Source organism: Durio zibethinus, chromosome 17, assembly GCF_047325235.1.
Source record: "Durio zibethinus cultivar Kanyao isolate XHJ-2024 chromosome 17, ASM4732523v1, whole genome shotgun sequence".
NCBI classification, from domain to species: domain Eukaryota; kingdom Viridiplantae; phylum Streptophyta; class Magnoliopsida; order Malvales; family Malvaceae; genus Durio; species Durio zibethinus.
The window spans coordinates 10,487,752-10,510,898 of record NC_143178.1 but is presented as its reverse complement, the minus strand read 5'-3'; the positions used below and the strand labels follow the sequence as shown (position 1 = coordinate 10,510,898).

At 26.7% G+C, this 23,147-nt stretch overlaps 2 protein-coding genes across 2 annotated transcripts; one reads left to right on the top strand and one right to left on the bottom strand.

Moving 5' to 3' along the window:
- The first annotated feature begins 4,755 nt into the window (after window positions 1-4,755).
- LOC111288573 (WAT1-related protein At3g18200-like) lies at window positions 4,756-6,182 on the top strand. Its single transcript, XM_022879513.2, has 5 exons — window positions 4,756-4,820; window positions 4,911-5,154; window positions 5,372-5,530; window positions 5,643-5,794; window positions 5,959-6,182. The coding sequence occupies exons 1-5, from the start codon at window positions 4,771-4,773 to the stop codon at window positions 6,089-6,091; spliced, it is 738 nt and encodes a 245-aa protein (XP_022735248.2). The 5' UTR covers window positions 4,756-4,770; the 3' UTR covers window positions 6,092-6,182.
- Window positions 6,183-8,844: 2,662 nt separating this feature from the next.
- On the bottom strand, window positions 8,845-10,823 carry LOC111281792 (T-complex protein 1 subunit delta). Its single transcript, XM_022869468.2, has one exon. The coding sequence runs from the start codon at window positions 10,615-10,617 to the stop codon at window positions 9,016-9,018; it is 1,602 nt and encodes a 533-aa protein (XP_022725203.1). The 5' UTR covers window positions 10,618-10,823; the 3' UTR covers window positions 8,845-9,015.
- Window positions 10,824-23,147: the final 12,324 nt, after the last annotated feature.

Here is a 23,147-nt window from a genome sequence, read left to right as displayed (position 1 = left end):
TCAAACTGTTTGACCTAATCTACCACATATTTTTAGTATCATAACAACTTTGAATCTCTTATTTCCTATTCACCACGTAGTTGATAAATTATCAAAGCCAAGTCGTCATAGAATTCTAACACTCTAATTTTCTATTCAATTGCCATTTGCAGGCCCATTATGCATGCTTCGCATTCTGTCACATTGTTGGTGCAATTAAAATCCAACCTTACAATGTTTGGATAATAATTTCCATCAAGGGATATCAAAATTGCTTCAATCCCATGCCCGAAATCATTCGAAGCTCCATCAAAGCACATTTTCCATGGCTTTTTGATTGGTTCCTTTTCTTTTACTTAAGATATGGTCATTACATTTTCAATAGGAAAGTCCAATTTCATAGGCTCATAATTATCAATTGCACGCTCTGTAGTGAATTCAACTATCATATTTCTTTTAATTATCTTTTGTGACACATACACAATATCATATTCAGAGAGCATGACTTGTCATTTTGCTAATTTTTCTTATAATGATGGTTTTTCAAAAATATATTTAAGAGGATCCAACCTTGCTATCGACTAAGTAATATGGTATAGCATATATTGCCAAAGTCTATGAGTTATCTAGGCCAATGCGCATCACATTTTTTCTAATTGAGAATACTTAGACTCATATTTAGTGAACTTCTTACTTACGTAATAAATAGCTTGCTCTTTCTTGGTCGTTTCATCTTGTTGTCCCAACATATAGCCCATATAATGGTTATTTGCTAAACCTTGAGGTTGGAGATTGTTGGTTGGGTGTAAACATATGCATTCCATTTGTTATAATGTTTTTAACATGCCATGTTGAATGGATAATTTAAGTTTCTAGATTAGGGCATTGGTTTAATATTATTGGCTTATATTTGTTTTATATCAATTGACAACTTATATGAATACACATATATTGAATACGATTATTTGAAAAAAGTATATTTATATGGCTATGTTATCAATTTTAAATTCGGATGTGTGGTCAATTTATTGAAATACTACAATGTTTGTAATGTAAATTTTAAAATGTAATTCGTAGTATCACATATATAAACCAAAAGTTTTTTGGGCATAAACTTATAAGTGATTTCCCCTCCGATTGTTTTGGAGGGATTATTCAAGGTGTTTTTGTCTAGAAAATGCCTTGAATAATCCCTTACAAAAAATTGAATAGGGGTATTCAAGGTGTATCTAGCCAAAAACACCTTCAATAATCCCCTTCCATTGATTTGAGAGGATTATTGAAAGTGTTTTTGATCAGAAAATACATTGAATAATCCCTTACAAATAATTTCTTAAAAAACCTAAAAAAAGTTAAAGGGAGGGATCGAACCTACAATATTATAATTAACAACCGTACACTCTAACCGACTGAGCTACTCAAATTTTTAAAAGTATTATTTAAGAGGTGATTATTGAATGGTATTATTTTAGGCAAACTATATTATTTTAGGCCAACTATCCCTTCAATAATCCTTTTAAATTTTGACAAGGAGATTATTGAAAGCGTTTTTGATAAAAAATGACTTCAATAATCCCTTTTAATTTTTTAAGGGAATTATTGAAAGAGCCTTTCGCAGAAAATTCCTTCAATAATTGCCTTCATTTTTTATGAGAGGATAATTCAAGGCGTTGTCTGCCAAAATGCCTTCAATAATCCCCTATCCATTTTTTATGAGGGAACTATTCAAGGTATTTTCTGTCAAAAATGCATTCAATAATCACTCTAATTTTTTAGATAGGATTATTTAAGGCGTTTTAGTTGATAACGCTAGTAATTTCTATCTTTAGTGGCGTTTATAAGTACAAATGTCGCTATTTGAATATTTAGTAATATTTTGATAAAAAACACCTTAAGTTTTATAAACACGTAGAAGCTAGCGATGTTTTTAAATGAAATGTCGCTATAAAACTATCACTAATTTTCTATTTTCTTGTAATGATTAGTGACAAGTTTTTAGATGTTTTGTCCAACATAACAAATGTATAAATTATTATTCATTTTAATTTATCACATATGGGGATATACATTTGTTGTATAATGTCTTATGATAGTCAAGTGAGAGCTTTCACACAAGAAAGTTTTAAACATGTTATGATATCTTAATTTATTTTTAAAAAATTGAGAGTTATTTAAATATAATTTAATTTTGACAAATATTTATTTTAGTTGTGTTACTTTTAATTAAAATATTAGTTTGATTATCTTAGTTAATATTATCAAAATATTATCAAGCTTAGCAGTTATCAATTTTAAATGGTATATTGTTATCATTTGTTAATAATATGTTTTTTTTTTTTAAATTGAATATTCTCTTCTAAGGAACTCACACATAAAACAGAGAATATTATTTTACACTTATTACACGTGTGAGAATTTTAATGAATGAATTTGATGCAACTATGTACACTATTTGTTTTCTATTTATTGGTTCAATTCATATTTTGATAATCTTCCTCAAATTTTGTTAATTTACTTTTGATAAAGAACAATAATTCTACAATTTTCTTATTTCACTTATCTTGTTTTGAATAATATATTGACTTAAATCTTGAAAGTTATAAAAAAAAAATAGTACAAAAATTTTAACTTTGATATACTTTATCAAGTCAAAAACTTTTCGTTAAAGGAAGTGAAAATAAGTTAGAGTTTTTCTCCATATATTTCCAAATTGGTAAGAAACAAAATTTAGGATTAATTACCAAGTAGCCCCTATATTATATATTTTTTATTAATTTGGTACCTAAAGAAATAAAATTTAATTTGATATCCAAAATTTCATTCTGTCAAACATTTTAATATTTCAGTCTAACATTGTTAGTTAATTTGTTTATGTAATATTAATATCCAATTAAATCATAACACATTATTCAAAAATAAAAAATTTTCCACATAAGCATTTAAATAAAAAATTCAAAAATTTTTAAAAAATATATTTTTGAATTCAAAATTAAAAAAAAAAAAAAGAGGGAAAGAATGGAGAGAGAGAGAAAGAAAGAGAGAGCAAAAATAAAATTTTGTAGACATAGCAATAGTTGATGTCATGATTATTGGACCTTTATGACATATGGCTTAATTTTATTAAACATTCATTGCAAGTAAGTCATTTAACACAATAATAGTGCAAAGTACCAAAATACTTAATAAAATGAAAGTTGGAATATCAAAATAAGAATTTTATATTTTTAGGTATCAAACTAATAAAAGATATATAGCAATGGAGGTATTTTACATATTAACCCAAAATTTTATAAGACCTCTAGAAATATATGATGCTTAGTATCTCAGCCCACTTTTTTTTTTTTTTTGGGAGGGGGGGGGGGGGGGGAGCTATTCTACTGAAATTTTCACATGACTATAATTATACAATGTATATTATAAGAAAGAAACCTGACTCAAAATTGACTCCCAAGTCTTTTGAAGGCAGCAGCATGTCTGTCAAGGCAGATGATGAGCCCTTGGGACAGCACCATGTTGCAAAAATGATTGCATATATATTCCAAGAGAAATGAATTAATTCATTTTCTTTAATCCCTTAATTTATGGCAAATGCATTAGGGTATCCCGACAGAGCACGAATATTCTAATGCTAAAAGCTAACAAAAGGAGGTTCATGAATAAGGTTAGGATAACATCCATGCTAACTTCATCTTAGATTTCCTATCTCTCAACTAAAACTTTCTGGTCCATCTTTGTACATTTCTATGCAAAAGCTGTTTCAGGAAAGATTCTGTGTTTTATCAGTAATGAGAAGTCAGTCAAGTCTTCTTTGTCTTCAATCATTTACGAACTTTGCCAAAAAAAATAATAAAATAATCAGGGAGTGATGAGGTCATGATTAACGGAATCAAATTCAAGTTGGCCACTCTCTCCTACCTGGCCAACATGCTATATCTCTTCTTTGTCTCAACAACAAAATTCAAATTATTTTTAAACCAATAAGAAAGTCAGATTGAGGTAGACCAGATGCTTAAGGGACTGCATGCAACTCACAAGGCTCCCACCGCAATTAATATTTCATAAAAATTATTTATAATCACAACTGCATGTGCTTTTGAGGCAGTGTGCTGCAAAAAAGGTTTATCCCATGCTTGTATATAAATATGAGTACCTTTGCATTGTGATCGTATCTCAACCAGGGAAAAAGGTGGAAGAAGGAGATATAAAACAATGGGAAAAGAGAGTATTGTTTCTGACAAAATGAAGCTCCTTCTATCATTGGTTGCACTGCATTTCTGCTTTGCGGGATTCCATATTGTCTCCAGGGTTGCACTAAACATAGGTGTAAGCAAAGTAGTTTACCCAGTTTACAGGAGCACTATTGCCTTGCTTTTGTTGAGTCCCTTTGCTTATTTCTTGGAAAAGTGAGTCCTTCTTGCTTGGGAAGAGAAAATGAATAAAATGCCCTTACTTTTGAGTCTCTTATTTCCCTTTCTTAATTTTCCCCTATTAATTTCAAGTATAGAAGGAGGGTTGTCCTTCTCGTTCTTGAACTGGTTGACATTCCAGTATTTTAATGTTCGTTGATTAATTTCATGAAGGAAAGACCACCCCTTACTTTTCCTTTGCTTTTTCAGTTCTTCCTTCTAGCATTACGGGGGTAAGATGAAACATGAGCTATCATGAGCTGTTGATATAAATTCTTTTTCCTCTTATTATGAGCTTATATTTTCTATGTTTCTCAGAATTACTGCAAACCAGGGATTTTACCTTTTGGGTTTGTATCGTGCATATCCAACTTTTGCTTCAGCAATGCAAAACTCAGTTCCTGCAATCACTTTTCTCATGGCTTCTGCGCTAAGGTAAATGGTTTCATTAACAATAGTAATCTGTTTTGAAAGGATTTTTTTTTTTTCACTTGATCCCCTCATCACACTCTTACTCTTGTGCAGACTTGAGGAGATCAATATTGCTAGAAGAGATGGATTGGCAAAAGTTTTGGGAACTATAGCTAGTGTAGGAGGTGCCACTACAATCACCCTCTACAAAGGTCCTCTTCTGTTGCACCAATCAAAGACAACACAAGGATATTCCATGGAAGAAGAGATGTCCTCAAAGAAAATGCAGAATTGGACGTGGGGATGCATTTATCTCCTTGGACACTGCTTATCATGGGCTGGTTGGTTGGTTTTTCAGGTTAGCCCCTAACTATCTGAACCACATTTATATTTGCTGCTTAACTGCAATACACACACACACATATATATGAATGTATGTAAATGATTGTGCTGTGCCCGTAGCAAATATGCCAAGAATAGTGTAAAATCATTTTAACTCTGTATACTTGATTGATTATACTTCTACAGTTTTTCCCTTGTTTGTTTCTTAAGGTGTATCATCAAAAAATTTGCAGGCTCCTGTACTTAAGAAGTATCCAGCTAAACTCACACTCACTTCATTTACATGCTTCTTCGGACTGACCCAGTTCCTGGTTATAGCAGCGTTTGTGGAAACAGACTTCAACCATTGGAAAATCCAATCAATTGAAGAGCTTTTCACTATCCTATATGCTGTAATAACTTCTGTTTCAGTGTTACAGATTTTCACTTCTTGGTGTTCTATTTAAAAGATTATAGTGGATGTAAATGTCGTGTTTCACATAATGTTGATCGTGTCTGTTTCAGGGTGTTGTGGCATCTGGTATTGTGTTTTCTCTTCAGACATGGTGCATTCACAAAGGCGGCCCCGTTTTTGTAGCCGTCTTCCAGCCCCTGCAGACACTTTTAGTTGCTATCATGGCATTCATAGTTCTTGGCGACCAATTATACTCTGGACGGTATGAAAAAATTCTACCAAAAGGGAACTATCTACGCATTGATCATGAAATGTTAAGCTATGGATGAATTTTACCTATACTTTCTAAACTTTTACTTAAGTTTTTTTGACCCTTCTCACTTTCTACTTTTTTTTTTTTGTTTTTTTCTGTGTATGTGCTTGTAGTGTAATTGGTGCAGTTCTCATAATATTAGGTCTTTATTTAGTACTGTGGGGTAAAACTGAGGAGAAAAATGAAGCCAAGGATGAAGACACATTAAAGAAGCATCTACTTGATGATTCTGAAGTAGGGATATAGAAGAGGGTGCTGATGAATCAAAAACAACATGACGTATTTACAGATTGATTTACAGGCAAAAGACTAAAGGTTAATGGCAAATCATTGAGAGGATGCACCAGTCTTACTGGTCTGAGGTTTCATCTTAACATGTAATTAATCAAAGGGGGTTTTTCTTTCCTGAATTTGCTTGAATATTGTCAGCTAGGTTGGCTTTAGCGTGCAAAATGATCGAGCCTATTTAATGGCTTTTATATTATTGCTGTATGGTATGGTTGGTCAGCAAAACATGCTGGAGCCCTTTGGCCTTGAGGCTTTGTATATTGTAAACTGCTATTCATTCAGCCTTTAAATATTCTGTAAAGTGAAATCCATAAGCAACTCTTAAAGTTTTGTTTTCTAGTTAAAATTCATTTTCCAGTGTGAACCTATTAGAATATGCATGCTCCCATGGAGGGCACTACGTATTGATGTATTAATCCATCCAAGTTTCAGGCCCCCAGTTATTTAAAACATATTTTTCACAGATGATATCAGACTCAAGATTATAATTAAATCTGATAATTTGTGTATCCATATTTTTTTATTTCACACTTAATGTAAAATACGAAAATTTTCATGTTACAATTCATTTTAATGCGTCAAACAAAAAATAATATTTTTTTTTGCCAAACACATTTTTTTACTAAAATTTTAAACCATATCTTATTAGGTATCATATTTAACATTATCAAATCTAAATACAGTCACAATTAAGTGGTAACAACAGAGGCTAAAATTAACCAGTTCATATAGTTTCACTCAAAAAGTGATTTGTTCCCTTCAAGCTCTCGACGGCTGGCAAGTAATGATTTTGAAGATCCTCAAATGTACATGTACTTATGAAGGATTAAGGTAGACTCTTGTACAAATCAATACCGAAAAGGATCGTGTTTTACTAGGAATTAGGGGACCCTTTTGTCAAACACAAATTGGATGCAGTGAGTTCTACAAATTTGAACAAATAGGATGTCAACCAGGACGTAGAACAGTATTTGCTGAAATCTCTTGAATCTACGAAAAAAAAAAGAACCAAGCTTTTTAAACATACTTGCTTGATATTACTACTTCAACCCCTTTCAAACTATCAACATTTCCATGTTACAAATGGATGAAGAAAGGAAAAAGTATATAAGAAATAGTCTTTCTCCATGTTGACAACCCTTATAAATGTGGGCATGAGTGCTTCACATCATCCCTTAAAAAGCTGTCCTCCCATTTGCTTTAGGCCATATCCTTATTATTACTTACAAATGGAAGAAGAGAAACTACTGCATTCACTAAGGCCATATTTGTTCTTTTTGAGAATCAAAACATCACCGAAAACATGAAAGAAAAAAGTTAGTTGATCAATCATTTCATGTATAATAACCCACGACTTCAGATGCCAAAAGGTTAAAAGAGAAGATAATTAGATAAGTGCTTTCAATTGAGAATCCTGCAACGATCAAACTTTCTAGTCATCCTAGAAATGCTAAAATAGTAAAATCCAAAAGAATCACAATCCATTTCTTGTAATTCACCATAGAAAGCTGCATAAGAAATAATTCGAATGTGAGAGTGCACGTCCAAACATTAAAAAACTAAATGCATGCAAAATCGACTTTGCCAGAATTTATAATTAGATGCAAAATACAAGGCCCAGAAAGCATACAAAGAAACTTGACTCATCTCAAAATCAAAGTCAAAGAAGTATAACAAAACTAATTCCAGTCACCTAAAACATGGAAGCCGTGCTCATCTTTCCCATGTCAAATACATTCTCTATAGAGAATTTGAAGAAACTTGACTCATTTCAAACTCAATTAAGCCTTATTATCAAACTAATTCCAGCACCTAAACAATGAAGCCCAGGCAATGCCCAGAGCCCTTCCCATGGTTTCCAGTCAGTAGGTGAAAAACAGATACACCAAAAGGAGGGTAGAACCAGTTCAATAATGCATTAATATCTCCGGCCATACATAGTTTATTTGATGAACTTTTAGTGTACAATTCTATACTTTTAATACTAATCCACAATTTCGCCACCTAATCAAAATCTTTTAAATCTTTATTTAATTAAAAATCATTTAAATCCTATATGTTAATTTTAGTGAGATGACATATTCTGAATTTAAATGGACTATACATTGCCAGAAGACAATAATTCCATTTAAAAGACCAAAGAACATATCTAAACTGCTAGAAGCTAGTAATCTTCAAAACTAGAGCTAGGCATAACTTGATGCATCAGACACAACTTAAATTACAAACTGCATCGCTCAAGATGCCAGCATGCAGCATGAAACGATAGAAAAACTGGATATGTTTGTTGGTTCAACTTGTAGGAAGAATTAGTCTTGCAATTTACTATAAATATTTATATATGTGTTTCAACTGAAAAGGAAAAATTCCTACAGGAGTGGATTGACATTTGGGAAGATTTTGCCTAAACAACCTGATTTGGGCTTCATCTACTTTAGTGCAATTCAGTGCAACTAAAACTAATTAAACCATCACATCTAGTATTCCAGTCAAAACATGTTGCAATTAAGTCAATGTGATAACATTAATTCTCATGCTAGAGACGTGCTTGAATGGTGAGTGGTGCATGCTGCCTGGGTATTGTTTCATGTTCATCAAAAGACAGAAGATGATCATTCTTGGAAAAAAAAAACAAATAAAAAAATAAAAGATGACAGGAAAATAAGAATTATCAGTCTGAATTCAATCAAACATATGAAGACAAGCAAAACTTCAAGAAAGAGCTACCATAAAATATCCTTGTTGAAAGCAAATATTTGGCAGATTGCCAAATCAGAATTTTAAGCATAGTCAATTCTAGAAAGAAACAAAACCACTACTTCAGATAACACACAGATACGAAAGATGACTAGAAAAACACATTTCACCTCCAGTGCACAAAACTACCTCACGTTAACAATATCATCAATCTTCAAAATCAACCTCACACACTCTGTTGCCAATGTAATTGCACTTGTGCTTACAAGCAGAGGTTGCACCACATTCTCCTCCAAGATATTAGTAATTTGTCCCTTCCTCACATTGATCCCAGCATTGATCTCCCCTTGGGCATGCCGATTCCTCAGCTCAGTCACAATAGCAATAGGGTTCAACCCAGCATTCTCAGCCAACGTGTAAGGAATAACTTCAAGTGCCTCAGCAAATGACCTCACACAATACCCCTCCATCCCATGCAACACCTTAGACCAAGCACCAAGCTGCCTTGACAACTCAATCTCCGGAGCACCACCACCTGCAATCAAAAACCTCTTATTCACCAAACACCTAACCACACACAAAGCATCATGTAAACTCCTCTCAGCTTCATCAATAACCAATTGATTTGAACCACGAACCAAAACAGTAGTAGTCCTTCCCATATCCTTAATCCCAGTAACCTTAACAATCTTGCCATCCCCAAGGGAAACCTCCTCAACAAGATCCGCATGCCCCAACTTCTCCGCTCGAAAATGCTCAATATTAGCAATAGGCAAACAATTCAAAGTCTTGGTAATAAACTCAATCTCATCCCTCTCAACATCCTTAACAACCATAATCTTTGCTTTGGCCAAATAATGCAATGACAAATCTGTAACAGCATCCCTCAAAATACTCTTTTGAATCAACAAAACATTACAACCCGTTGCCTTAATCTTTTTAATCATACCCAAAATATAATTCCTTTCCTCTTTCAATATCCTATCCATTTGAGTATAATCCGAAACTACAATACTCTGCTCAATATCTGTTTTAGGAGGGGAAATCTGAAATTGAATTACCGCAATTTTCGCATTCTCCATTCGGGTCGGTCCTCCAGCAGCATGGCTCGCTTTCTTATCAAAAACCAACCCTTTAACTAACTCCGTATCGTCCACGGTCCCGCCTAGCTTTTTCACAATCTTGATGTCTCTCAAATCAACCATATCCGGCTTTTCAGGATCAACGACAAAGAGAACAGAATCAACCGCTATCGGCGCCAGAAGTGTTGAGTATTGACTAACAACCTTGCTGTTCAACGAAGTGCTAGCGGATTTGACTAAGGATTCCCGGTCGGAAAGCTCGAGAGGAACAGCCATGGCGGTGAGGACATCAACGGCTTTAATCGAAGCCTTGTGGAGAGAATCCGAGATAACAGTTGGGTGGATACCATGAGTAAGAAGGGATAGGCATTGCTTAAGGAGAGCACCAGCGATGACGACGACCGTGGTGGTGCCGTCACCGGCGGCGGCGTCTTGCGATTTAGATAGGTCGACAAGCATTTTAGCGGCGGGTTGGAGGACTTCCATTTTGTTTAAGATGGTGGCGCCGTCATTGGTTATGATGACCTCGCCGTTGGCGCTTGAGATCATTTTGTCCATGCCTTTGGGTCCTAAGCTGGTTCGGACGGCGTCGGCCACGGCTCGGGCCGCGTTGATGTTAGCTTGGCGGATGTCTTCTTTGCGCTTGTTATCCACGTAGGACTCTGTCTTGGAAGAGCGCGGCTGTGCTGCTGTTACGGCTGCCATTTCTGAGTTTCTTTTTGGGGGGTGTTGGAAATGATTCAGTGGATCGGAGGTGCAGGTAAACCCTAAAAACAGAGGGAGATGAAAAAGAGGATTCTGGAAGAGCTGGATGGAGAGAAACTGGTTAACGGTGTGAAAATGGGAGGAGGGGCGGGGGGGCAAAGAACTAGGGATTCATTTTTGGAGTTTAGAGGGGGTGTTTGTTTGGTGGCACAAGTGTTTAGAGTTGCTGTGTGTGTTTCTAGGGCTTTCTGTCAGCGTAATCCAAACGAAACCTTAGGTTACCAATTTTACGCTGCGTAGTCATTTGGTTTAGAAAAATTCACAAAATTTTTAAAATTTTTTAATCTTGAATATTTAATTTTTACGTTTAGATCAAAAATCTTTAATAATATCCAAAATTTTGAAATAAAAAACTCACCTTTTTATATAATATTTTAAAATTCTCAAAAAAAATTATTTTATTTTCAATTTTAATTTAAATAAAAAATTATAAAATAATTATTACCTTTTCAAAAAATATATTTGAAAGTAATTAAAATTCAATTATAGGTTTTTGTACAAAAATTTTTTTTTATATTGCAATTAAAACATTTGACATGAAGAAATATCTTAAATAATTATTTTTTTACTTTTATAAAAGGATTATTTAAAGTATTTTTATACAAAAATACTTTAAATAATCTTTTTTATATTTTAGGGTTTAGGATTTAAGGTAAATGTTTTTATAAAAAGTTTTATTTAAGGTGTTTTTATACAAAAAATATCTTAAATAATTTTTTTATATTTGCACAGAAACGTCTTAAATAATCCATCATTTTTTAAATATGATTATTTAAGGTATTTTTAGATAAAAAAACGTATTAAATAATTTTTTTATTTTTTAAAAAAAATTATTTAAGGTATTTTTGCTTCAAAAATACTTTAAATAATTTTCTTTAACAAATATATCAACATTATTTAAGGTATTTTTTGTCCAAAACGCCTTAAATAATTTCATAATATTTTTTAACAGGAATTATTTAAGGTATTTTTTATTCAAAAATACCTTAAATAATCCATTTATTTTTTTTAAGGGTTTAAGATATTTTTAAACCAAAAACTTCTTAAATAATCTTCTTCAATTTTTAAAGGATATTATTTAACGTGTTTTTGGACAAAAAAAAATCTCTTAAATAATGCCCTCTAATAATACCCTTTAAAAAATATGAAGGCATTTTCAAACAAAAATGTCTTAAATAATATCACAAATTTTTTAAACAGCATTATTTAATACGTTTTTTGTCCGAAAAAGTCTTAAATAATACCTTCATATTTTCTAAAGAGTATTATTTAAGGTATTTTTAGTTCAAAACCGTCTTCAATAATTTTTTTCATTTTAAAAAAATATTGTGGATTATTTAAGGTGTTTCTTAATCAAAAATGCCTTAAATAATCCTCAATATTTTTTTATTGATGATATTTTATAAATAAAAATAGCAACCATAAAAATATTTGTTTTATTTTGCTGTTAAAGACATCATATGTCATTTGGATATTTATTATTAATAAAAATTAATGAAAAGTTACTATCATATATATCAAAGATATTATGATAATTATTCAAAAATTAATATACGTGAAATCCTCCAACCAAATGAGTGAATCTGAATATGAAATGTCATGAAAATAGAAAAAAATCTCGAGCATCGCATTTTTTCAGGATACATTTCTTTCAAAATCTACAATTTCGCGAACCAAATATCTTTTACTTATGCTAGTTTCCAAACCTACTCTTTTGTTAAGTACTAATGGGCTTCACCCATGTTGTGGATGTTTATATTTAAAAAATTAATTAGAGATATATAATATTAAATAAAATATAATGATAGTAATTAACACTTGAAATATAAGTGTATTATTTTTGTAATTTTTATTTATTATACTTTCAGTTTATTTTTTTTATGTTGATAATTTGTCCATTTTATTTAATAGTAAGAAAAATATTTCTAAATTCTTTAAACATTAATGGAATCTTAGAAATATCTCTTGTCATTTGTAATTTTTTAAAAATATATCATGTAATTTGTCTTTATTTAATATTTTTTATTTTTATTTTTTATCTTTCTCTTTATTAATTTTTTTAAATTAATCAAATGTTGGAATAATTCTTATGTCTCTTCTAATTGTATAATTCCTTATTTCAATTTTTTTCTTGAAAAGTATTGCAACAAATTTCCTAAAAATTTTTGTTATTAAGGAATTTTCAACAATATATTATATGATTATTATTATTTTTTAATTTTCACTTTTATTTATTAAATCTTATAAAATTTTTAATTTACATTAAAAAAACTCAATAAAACATAATGAATAATAATTAAATTAAATTAAAAGGCTAAATATTATATTTTTAAAATTGTCAAGTCTTTAAAAAAACGAATATAGTCCATTAGGCTTGATCACTTTTATTGGACATAGAGAGAATTTTGATTGTGCTTAAACTTAATTTAATCTATTTTATCTTATTTCTTTTTTTTTTATTTTGTTTTTCTACATCAAGATTACCTTGATTTAGGCATCTCTCAAGTGGTAAGAGATAAGAAACATGCAATTGGGTATTTTAGTTGGGTGATTTGAAGTTACAGAGATAAAATTATCTTATAATAATAAGTGGTATGTAGCATTCTTGTTCAATTCATCAATAAAAATATTATAAAACCCTCTCAATAGCATTAATTTATAAAATTTAAATTCAACTCAGCTAACCAAAAAATAAAATCAAGTAAGGCCAACTTTTTAAAATTAAAAAAAGGCCTAAAAAGTAATAATCCTTTTATTTGGGTAAGACAAAAAGGCAAACTTAAAACCAACTAAGTTTCATGTCTAGTTGAAATAAAAAGAGAATAAACATCAAAAGCCCTACCCTCTTTTATTCTTCTTCTACCTCTTGCTAATCAAACATATCATGTTTTGGACTTTTAAGCAAGCTCATCTCTTCTCGCACCACTTTCCCTTTCAAAACCTATAAATGTATTTAAGTTCGAAACACCACCATTGCTACCATGAATCTCTAATGGTTGTGTCTTTTTATCATTTTTTTTCTTGTTTTCCTTTATTTCTTACTTTGTTTTAGCCTTATAATAAGATCAATAAATAATAATCACCAATTTTATATAATTAAATATCAACCATTGATTAAATTTTAAAGTAGAGAAAGATAAAACATGTTTATCAAATAATGAGATTGTAAAATAAAATTTATAATATCCTATACATAATTTAAATAATTTTCACTTTATGTAATAGTTTTTTTATTTTCCATTTTTATTATGCGTTTATAAAGTTACTTAAAAATAAAAACATAATAATTAAAAATATTCCTTTTTAAAAATTTTTAATATAATTGGTATCTTAAAAAAAATAGCTAAAAAATATTATAAAAATAATTCTAAAGAAATTAAAAAGTATTAACATAAAAATTCTTTCAAAGAAAAATTAACTTAAAAAGAATTTATATTTTAAAATAAAAATAAAAAATTATTAACATAATCAAATGAAAGAAATAATAAAATTTATATCAATGTATGTAAAATGGGATAGAAGTGTCTTAACACGTAAAAAAACAAGTTATGAAAATTTTAAATATAATTGAATATAAAAAAAAAAGCGTTAGAAGAATTATCTTAACATAAATAATTAAGTTAACAACAAAAAATTTAAATTAATTATTTTTCTTATAAATATATAAGAAAATAGTTAAAAATACATTCAAAGACAAAAATTAACGTAAAAGAAATGATATTTTAGAAAAAAATTAATAAAAAATTTATTAACATAAGCATGTGAGAGAAATTGCAAAAATTGTATTATTTAGCATAAAATATGTTAAAAGTATTATAACACCTAAGAAAGAACTATGAGAACTCTAAACTTAATGAAATGTAAGAATAACCATTAAAAATATTATTAAAATGTAAATAGCTAATATAATAATGTAAATTTTTGATTAATTATTATTTCTATAAATACATAAAAAAATATCTAATAAATAAAAAAATAGATAACGTGAATAGATGAGAGAAAATGTAACATTTATATCATTTTAAAAATGGGTAAGAAGTATTATAATGCATTAAGAAAGAATTATGATAATTTTAAACATATCGAAAAGTAAGAATAAATATAAAAATATATTATTGTAATGTAAATAATTATAATGGCAATGTAAAATTTTAATTAATTATTGTTTTTATTTATATAAAGAAAATAGCTATAAATTAAAAAAATAAATTGGTAATATAAACAAATGTGAAGAAATATAAAATTAGTATTATTTAGCATAAAATTGGTAAAAAGTATTGTAATACATTAAAAAAAGTTATGACAATTCTAAACATAATAGAAAGTAATAACAACCATAAAAAGATATTATTATAAAATAAATAATTATGTTGGCAACATAAATTTTTAACTAATTATTATTTTTAAATAAATAAAGAAAATAACTAAAAATTAAAAAATAAATTAGTAGGTCATGTAAAATGAGTCTTATTTGGTGTAAAACCGAAAAAAGTGTTGTAAGACATTATGAAAGAGCTATTATAATTTTAAATGTAATTAAAGGTAAGAACAATTATAAAAACAAATTATTATAACAAAAATAATTAAGTTGCTAATGTAAAATTTTAATTATTTATTTTTTTAAAACATATAAAAAATAGCTACAAATTAAAAAACATATTAGTAATGTAAATAAGTGAGAAGAAATGTAAAATTAGTATTATTTAGTGTAAAATGGATAATGAATTGTCGTAATACACTAAAAATTTTTTATTACAATTCTAAATATAATGGAAAGTAAGAAAGTTATAATAATATATTCTTGTAATGTAAGAAATTATATTGACAATGTAAAATTTTAATTAATTATTATTTTGTAAATTTTTAAGAAAAATAGATATAATTAAAAAAATAAATTGATAAAGTAAACAAGTGAGACCAAATATAAAATTAGTATCATTTGACATAAATAGGTAAGAAATATTGTAATGTATTAAGAAAAAATTATGATAATTCTAAACGTACTAAAAAATAAAAATAACCATAAGAAGATATTATTTTAAAATAAATAATTATGTTGACAACGTAATATTTTAATTAATTATTGTTCCTATAAATATATGAGAAAAATAGTTAAAAATTAAAAAATGATAATGTAAATAAGTGAGAAATGTTAAATTAGTATCATTTGGTATAAATTGGGTATGAAATATCGTAAAACATTAAGAAAGAGTTATAATAATTCTAAACATAATAGAAAGCAATAACAATTATAAAAATATATTATTATAATGTAAACAATTATAGTGGTAACATAAAATTTTAATTAATTATTGTTTTTGTATATATAAAGAAAATAGCTAAAAATAAAAAAAATAAATTTGTAATGTAAACAAGTAAGAAGAAACATAAAATTAATATTATTTGGTGTAAAATAGGTAAAAAAAAATGTCATAACCTGTTAAAAAAGAGTTATGATAATTCTAAATGAAATGAAAAATAAGAATAATTGTAATAATATATTATTGTAACATAAATAATTATATTGGTAATGTATTTAACTAATTATTATTTTTTAAATATATAAAAAAATAGCTGAGAATTGAAAAACAAATGATAACATAAAAAAGTGAGAAAACTATAAACTCAGTATAATTTGACGTAAAATAAATAAAAAATATCATAACATTCTCAGAAAAAGCAATGACAATTATAAATATAATTAAAGGTAAGAACAATCATAAAAAAGAAATTATTATAACGCAAATAATTAAGTTGCCATCATAAAATTTTAATTAATTATTTTTTTGTAAATATATAAGAAAAATATCTAAAAATTAAAATGAAAATTAAAAAACAAATTGCTAAATTAAACAAGTGAGAAAAATATAAAATTAATATCATTTGGCATAAAATAAGTACGAATTGTTGTAATACGCTAAAAAAAATTATGATATTTTTAAACATAATGAAAATTAAGAATAACCATAACAATGTATGATTGTAACATAAATAATTATATTGGTAACGTAAAATTTTAATTAATTACTATTTTATAAAATATCTAAAGATAATAGTTAGAAATTAAAAAATAAATTGAAAATGTAAATAAGTAAGAAAAAATATAAATTAGTACCATTGAACGTAAAATGGGTAAAAAATGTCGTAACACGTTAAGAAAGAATTATGGCAATTGTAAATATAATGAAAAGCAAAAATAACCATAAAATGATATTATTGTAAAGTTAATATTATGTTGACAACATAAAATTTTAATTATTTATTATTCCTGTAAATATATAAAAGAATTGCTAAAATTAAAAAAATTAATAATGTAAACAAGTAAAGAGTAACATAAAATTAGTACCATTTGGAGTAGAATAGATTAGAAGTATTGCAACATACTAAAAAAAAATTACAACAATTTAAAACATTATGAAAAGTAAAAATATATTATTGTAATATAAATAATTATGATATAAAAAGTAATAAAAATTTTAAACTTAATAAAAAGTAAAAACAACTATAAGAATATATTATTGTAACATAAATAATTAAATAACTAACTAAAAATTTTATTTAATTATTATTTTCTAAATATATAAAAAAAAACTAAAAATTAAAAAAAATAAATAGGTAACGTAAACAATTGAGAAAAATTATAAAATTTGTATTATTTAGTATAGAATGAGTAAAAAGTGTTATAACACACATTAAGAAAGAACTATAACAATTATAAACATAATGGAATGTAAGAATAACTGTAAGAAAATATTATTATAATGTAAATAATTAAGTAAGCAACATTAAATTTTAATTAATTATTATTTTTTAAAATATATAAGAAAAATAAATAAAATTTAAAAAACAAATTGGTAACGTGAATAAGTGAGAATAAGTGTAAAATTCGTATCATTTGCATAAAATGGGTAAAAAGTGTCATAACACATTAAAAAAGAGTTATGATAATTCTAAACTTATTGAAATGTAAAAACAACCATATGGAAATATTATTAAAATGTAAATAATTAAATTGGTAACATAAAATTTTAATTAATTGTTGTTCATGTAAATATATAAAAAAATCCAATAAATAATAATAAATTTTGTAACTTAAACATGTGAGAGATAACATAAAATTCATATCATTAGTGTAAAATGTAAAAAGAGTCTTAATATAATAAAAAAATTATGATAATTCTAAACATAACAGAAGAAAAGAACAACTGTAAAAAAAAAAATTATTGTAATGTATATAATTAAATCTGTAACGTAAAATTTTAATTAATTATTATTTTTGTAAATACATAAGAAAAATAAGTAATAAATAATAAAAAATTTATTAATGTAAACAAGTTAAAGGAACAATAAACTTTTTCTCAAATTTGAAAGCTATCATTATATCATTTTTAGTCTTAAAATTTATTAACGTAAATATTTGTGTAGTATTTATTTTCTATTGTGTAGTAAAAATATTTGTATAGTTGGAAAAAATGTCACATCTTGATTGAGAAGTGTTTCAAATATGGTGAACTTTTTTTTATAACAAGATACCAAAATCTACAATCAAAGTATCTATGAAAAAAATCATACAAATAAAATGGTACAATATTAGCTTTCATTTTTATGATTTATGTTAATAAATTTCTACGACTAGAGAGAAAAATAATACAAATAATATTGTAAAATATATAACATAAATAACTTAAATAATAATTTTAAGATAAAAAAAAAAGCAACATTAAATAATTGATATTTTAAAACTAAAAAATATAAAATTATTAAGCTAAATATTAAAATTTGTATTAATTATTGTTGTAATATTGTTATTCTTTAATAATGAAGAAATAACAAAATATTATTTATTAAAATAATATATGACATAACTATAGTTGAATTTTTATTTAAATGTTATTGTTTGTAAAAGTAGATGAAAATAAGTATAAAATATGTAGTTTGTTATTTTTTATTTGTTAGATAAATAAAATAAATAAAAATTTTTATACTTTTTTAGTTGACCTATTAACCTTTTCTACCATTTTTATTTTTTTTCTATTTTTTATATAATATTTTTAATTTCTCATAAGATATCACGATATCTCATGACCTTAGAATAAAGTTGATAAATTATGACCTTACTATAGACAAACCAAATTTTAGACTTTTGAGCCATTTCCTCTTTTCGTACACCACTCTCCCCTCTAAAACCTATAGACATCTTTATCTCTGAGCACCACTGTTATCACCATGAGTCTCAGATGGTTATGTCTTTTTATACTTTGTTCTTTCCTCTCTCTCATTTTCCTTACTTCGTTTTATTACCTTTCATTAACAATTCCTCATTTTGTAAGAAAAACAAAAACTCCCACTACCACCATACCTCTATAAGTCATGGCCAGTAATGGTTTATTTTCATATTATTGTCTTATGTTTAGCATTTTGTTCCATGTTCTTTTTTTTTTTAAATAAAAATATGTTAAAAAACTTTAAATCTAAGTTTTCTACTTTTTTTCTTTTTGATTTTTAGTGTTTATTGGTTGATTGCGTTGCTAAAGGTTTGTTACTTATGATAGTGAAATTTTTTGAATTTTTTTAAAAAATTGAAAATATTTCAAATCTAACAATTTTTTTTGTGAATTTTTTCTTTTATTGTTAGTTGTGTTGAATAATTTTTTTGATAGTGGCTTGTGCTGCTTAAATTTTTTTAAATTATTTTTAGATTAAAAAATCTAGATCATTCTTTCTATTATTTTGGGACACATGATTTTTATGAAAAATTTTATATTTTGATGTTTCTAATTTTTTTTCTATTTTTTTAAAGACAATTTTTTTGATTTAGATGATTTTTTATTTTTTTATATTTTAAATTTTAAATTTTTTTCTTGTTATTTAAAAATAAAATAGTAGTTTCATAATATTAAAAGGGTAAAATAATAATTGTATAAAGTAAAGAAGCATCAATCAATCTTTGCTAAAAGGGATAGTTTTAATATATAAGTATAGATTATTAGTAGATTATATACTAATTACATAAACACATGCTTTCAATTAAGAATGTTTAATTTAGAATTTAATGTTTATGTCATTTTTCAATTAAGAATATTTTTTGTATCTATTTATTGTAGTGAATGTTTGTTAAGTGTTGGTTTATGACTAATTGTGGGATGTGGCCGAATATGTTCAAGAAAATTATTTTTGTGTCCATTAATTATAGTGAATGTTTGTTAAGTGTTGGTTGTTGGCTTTAGCTGGACGTGTTCAAAGAAACAAAAAAAAATTTGAGATGTTAAAGGAAAATTTTTCTTTAAATTTTCTTGTTTTTCAATTTTTAAAATTTTATAAACACCCTTTTATAGCATTTCAACCGCAACTGGACTCATCCTCACTTTTTGCTTTTACTTGTCAAAATATAAAAATGTCTATTTTTGTGAAATTTCTTTTGATTTTGATAAAAGAAAAAAATACATCACATGAAAATTAATTTGTAAGAAAACTGTAGATACTTCATTTTGTCCAGGAGTTTTTTTGGAATCGAAAACAAGCATTTAACCCTAAGTTAGGCCCAATAGGAATTTTTTAATTTTAAGTTTAATTTAATTTAATTTTTGATTTAATGTTACTTTTTTTTCAAAAGGTCAAAAAGTAAAAGAAAATAAAAAAAATATAAAAAATGAAGGATTTGGGATTCAATCTCAGATTTGATGGTTTGATGAATTTTTTTTTAGCTTAATTCATGCAATTACAGCAAACTTAATCAAACCAAATCACATCAATTAATTCACAAAAATAAAATCATAATACCAGAGTTGATTTACTTTCCAAAATGAAAGGAATTCAATTAATATAAATGAACCAAAACCACACATGGGGTAGGACAGAGAGTAATAAGTAAAAATAAATCAAAGTTTTCTTAATTTTTTGGGCGATTTATTGGGTTATTTTGAAAACAATTTAGGGTATGTATTTTGGGATTTGTAAATTTCGTTTGAATTTCTGGACTTAGGAATTTTCTAGGTATTTAATTTGATTATGGGTTTGGATTTGATTCTAGGTTTTGATTGTGGATTTTGTTTTTTAATCTGGGATTTTCTATTCTTGGGAATTGGAATTTGTTCTAAGAAGTTGGGAATAGTTTTGGGAAATTTTATTTTTTTGGGATTTTGTTGGAAATTAATTTCTAAGTTTTGATTCTGGTTACTAGGTGATTTTGTTTTGGGTTTTTGGAGAACTTTTAATTTTTGGGATTTTTTTTTTGCATCAATTGGAATTTTTGAAAAATTTTGAAATTTGGGTTGTTTTAGAAATTTTAAGATTTTCAGTTTGAATATTTGAATTTTCTATTGAAAGATTGATTTTTTTTAAAGGCTTTGGGGCTGACCAAAGGATTTCTTGACAGCGAAGTTCTTGAAATTAAAGGTTTTTTTAGAAAAGGTTAAACTTTTTTGTGCCAATTAAATTTTTTGATGAACAGTTAGGTTTTTAAAGAGTAGGGAAAGAAAACAAATTTAGAGAGAAAGTGGAAATTTGAAGTCTAAAGAAAAAGGCTAAAAAGTACCTATTATATCAAGGCAAATTGATTTCATTTTGAAAAGGCTTGACCCGCGCTTCGACTCGACCTGTGATGCTGGTTTTCCTTTTTTTTTTCTTTATTTTCTACTTTGATTTTTTTTGTTTGAATTTTATTTTCTTATTTTATTTTTCTATTTTGTTTTGTTTATATATTATATATTATATTTTAATATTTATTTAATTGCATGATATTTTGTATAATTGCATGATATTTAATTTCATGATTATTTTATATATGTTTCATATGATTTATTAAATATATTTTGCATAATTGCATAATAATTAATATTATTGCAAGATATTTTATTATTATTGCATGATATATTATATTATTATTTCATGGAATTATTTGTATAATGATTTTTGTTTATTTTAATTGATTTTTTTCTTTTAAATAAAAAAGGGTTTTCAAAAAATATTTTTTAATTCTATCAAATTATTGGAGGATTTAAATCTTGAATTAAGTCTTACCAAACTATTAGAAGGCTTAATAAATTTTTTTTTTAAAAATATTTTTTAAAATCCTACCAACATATTGTAAGATAATTCTTAACAAAAAATTTTATCCACATATTGAAAAATATTTATGAAACAAATAAATTTTCAATCCTACCAACGTATTGAAGGATAATCTTTGATAAAAAAATCTTACCAACATATTGGAAGATATTTTTGAAAATAAATTATTTTCACAAATAAAGATTTTTTTTATAACAAAAAGAATTAAATGAATCCAACGACGAAGCCTCTTAAGAGGAGGATACTAGTTTTTATGAATACTCTTGAGGTGAAAAAATGATCTTAAATTGGTACCAAACTATTAGAGTAATTTTAAGATCAATTTTCAATAATTAAATTATTTGATAAAATTACAAAGAGACTTTACGGTTTAGATAATTTGAAATCAAACTGGTACAATTATTTGGATGGACGTTGTGAGGGTGTTATAATATTCTTCATATGTAATTGCACTCTCAAACCTAGAATTTGGTTTCATAGACTAGAATTTACTATTTAGAGATACCTAAGTTAATTTTGAAACTTTTTTTTAAATGGGATAGATTCAGTTAGGTGACTAATCGCACCTAAATAAAAAAAAAACTGATGGTGACTCTAGAAATCTATCTAGCAGTAGATCTATGAATCTATACATTATGACAGTTTGCTGACTCCATTGGAAACATCGAGAGTTAGGCTCATAAATGATTTCTTGTTATCCAAAACCAATTTAATAAATTTAAGAATTTTTTTTTGTATTTTATTTATTTATTTATTATTTATATCTATCTACATATGCATAACATAAGCTCTACACCCAAGTTTTGTCCCTTATGAGGGAATAAAGTACCTACACTTTCATAAGATTTCATACCTCCATATGGGTTATCGAAAAACTCTCATTCAAATTAAACCCTTTCTATTTATAGCTTATAATGGGTATAATGGGTAAGGATTGAGGTACCTTATTAGTATATAATGAACAATGATATAGGAAAGAAGAAGGGAACCCTTAAACTATCAAATCTTTGAACCTCGCATGCAAATAAACCCTAAGAGTCTGAACTTAGGTTAGAGCCTTGCTTTCCCTTATATTAAATTACCCTAAATAAGACATATGATGAGATATTTATTCTACTTTAAAATTTATATATTATTTTTTTTGTATACTAATCTTTTATGTTATTCTTTATATATATTATATTGTTTTTTGTATATATTATGTGTATACCAACCCATTTTTTTACTATGCATACATTCACATAATTAAATTTATCATAATGAGTAATTACCACAAAATAATTTTAACAAGAAGGATATTAGTTAGATCTATGGAAAGCTTAGCAAAGTCCTCTACTAGCTTGAAAAAGGAGTTCGAAAAGTTGAAGCTTGCAAACAAAAGGCTAAAAAAGAAAGTTGAAGCA

What these genes read in the sequence shown, in the direction of transcription:
- LOC111281792 (XM_022869468.2), bottom strand. Translation starts at nt 10,617, where the DNA reads ATGGCAGCCGTAACAGCAGCACAGCCGCGCTCTTCCAAGACAGAGTCC.
- LOC111288573 (XM_022879513.2), top strand. Translation starts at nt 4,771, where the DNA reads ATGCAAAACTCAGTTCCTGCAATCACTTTTCTCATGGCTTCTGCGCTA. An exon ending in CTCATGGCTTCTGCGCTAAG is followed by an intron (nt 4,821 to 4,910) that starts GTAAATGGTTTC and finishes ACTCTTGTGCAG; the next exon opens with ACTTGAGGAGATCAATATTG. An exon ending in TTTTCACTATCCTATATGCT is followed by an intron (nt 5,531 to 5,642) that starts GTAATAACTTCT and finishes TGTCTGTTTCAG; the next exon opens with GGTGTTGTGGCATCTGGTAT.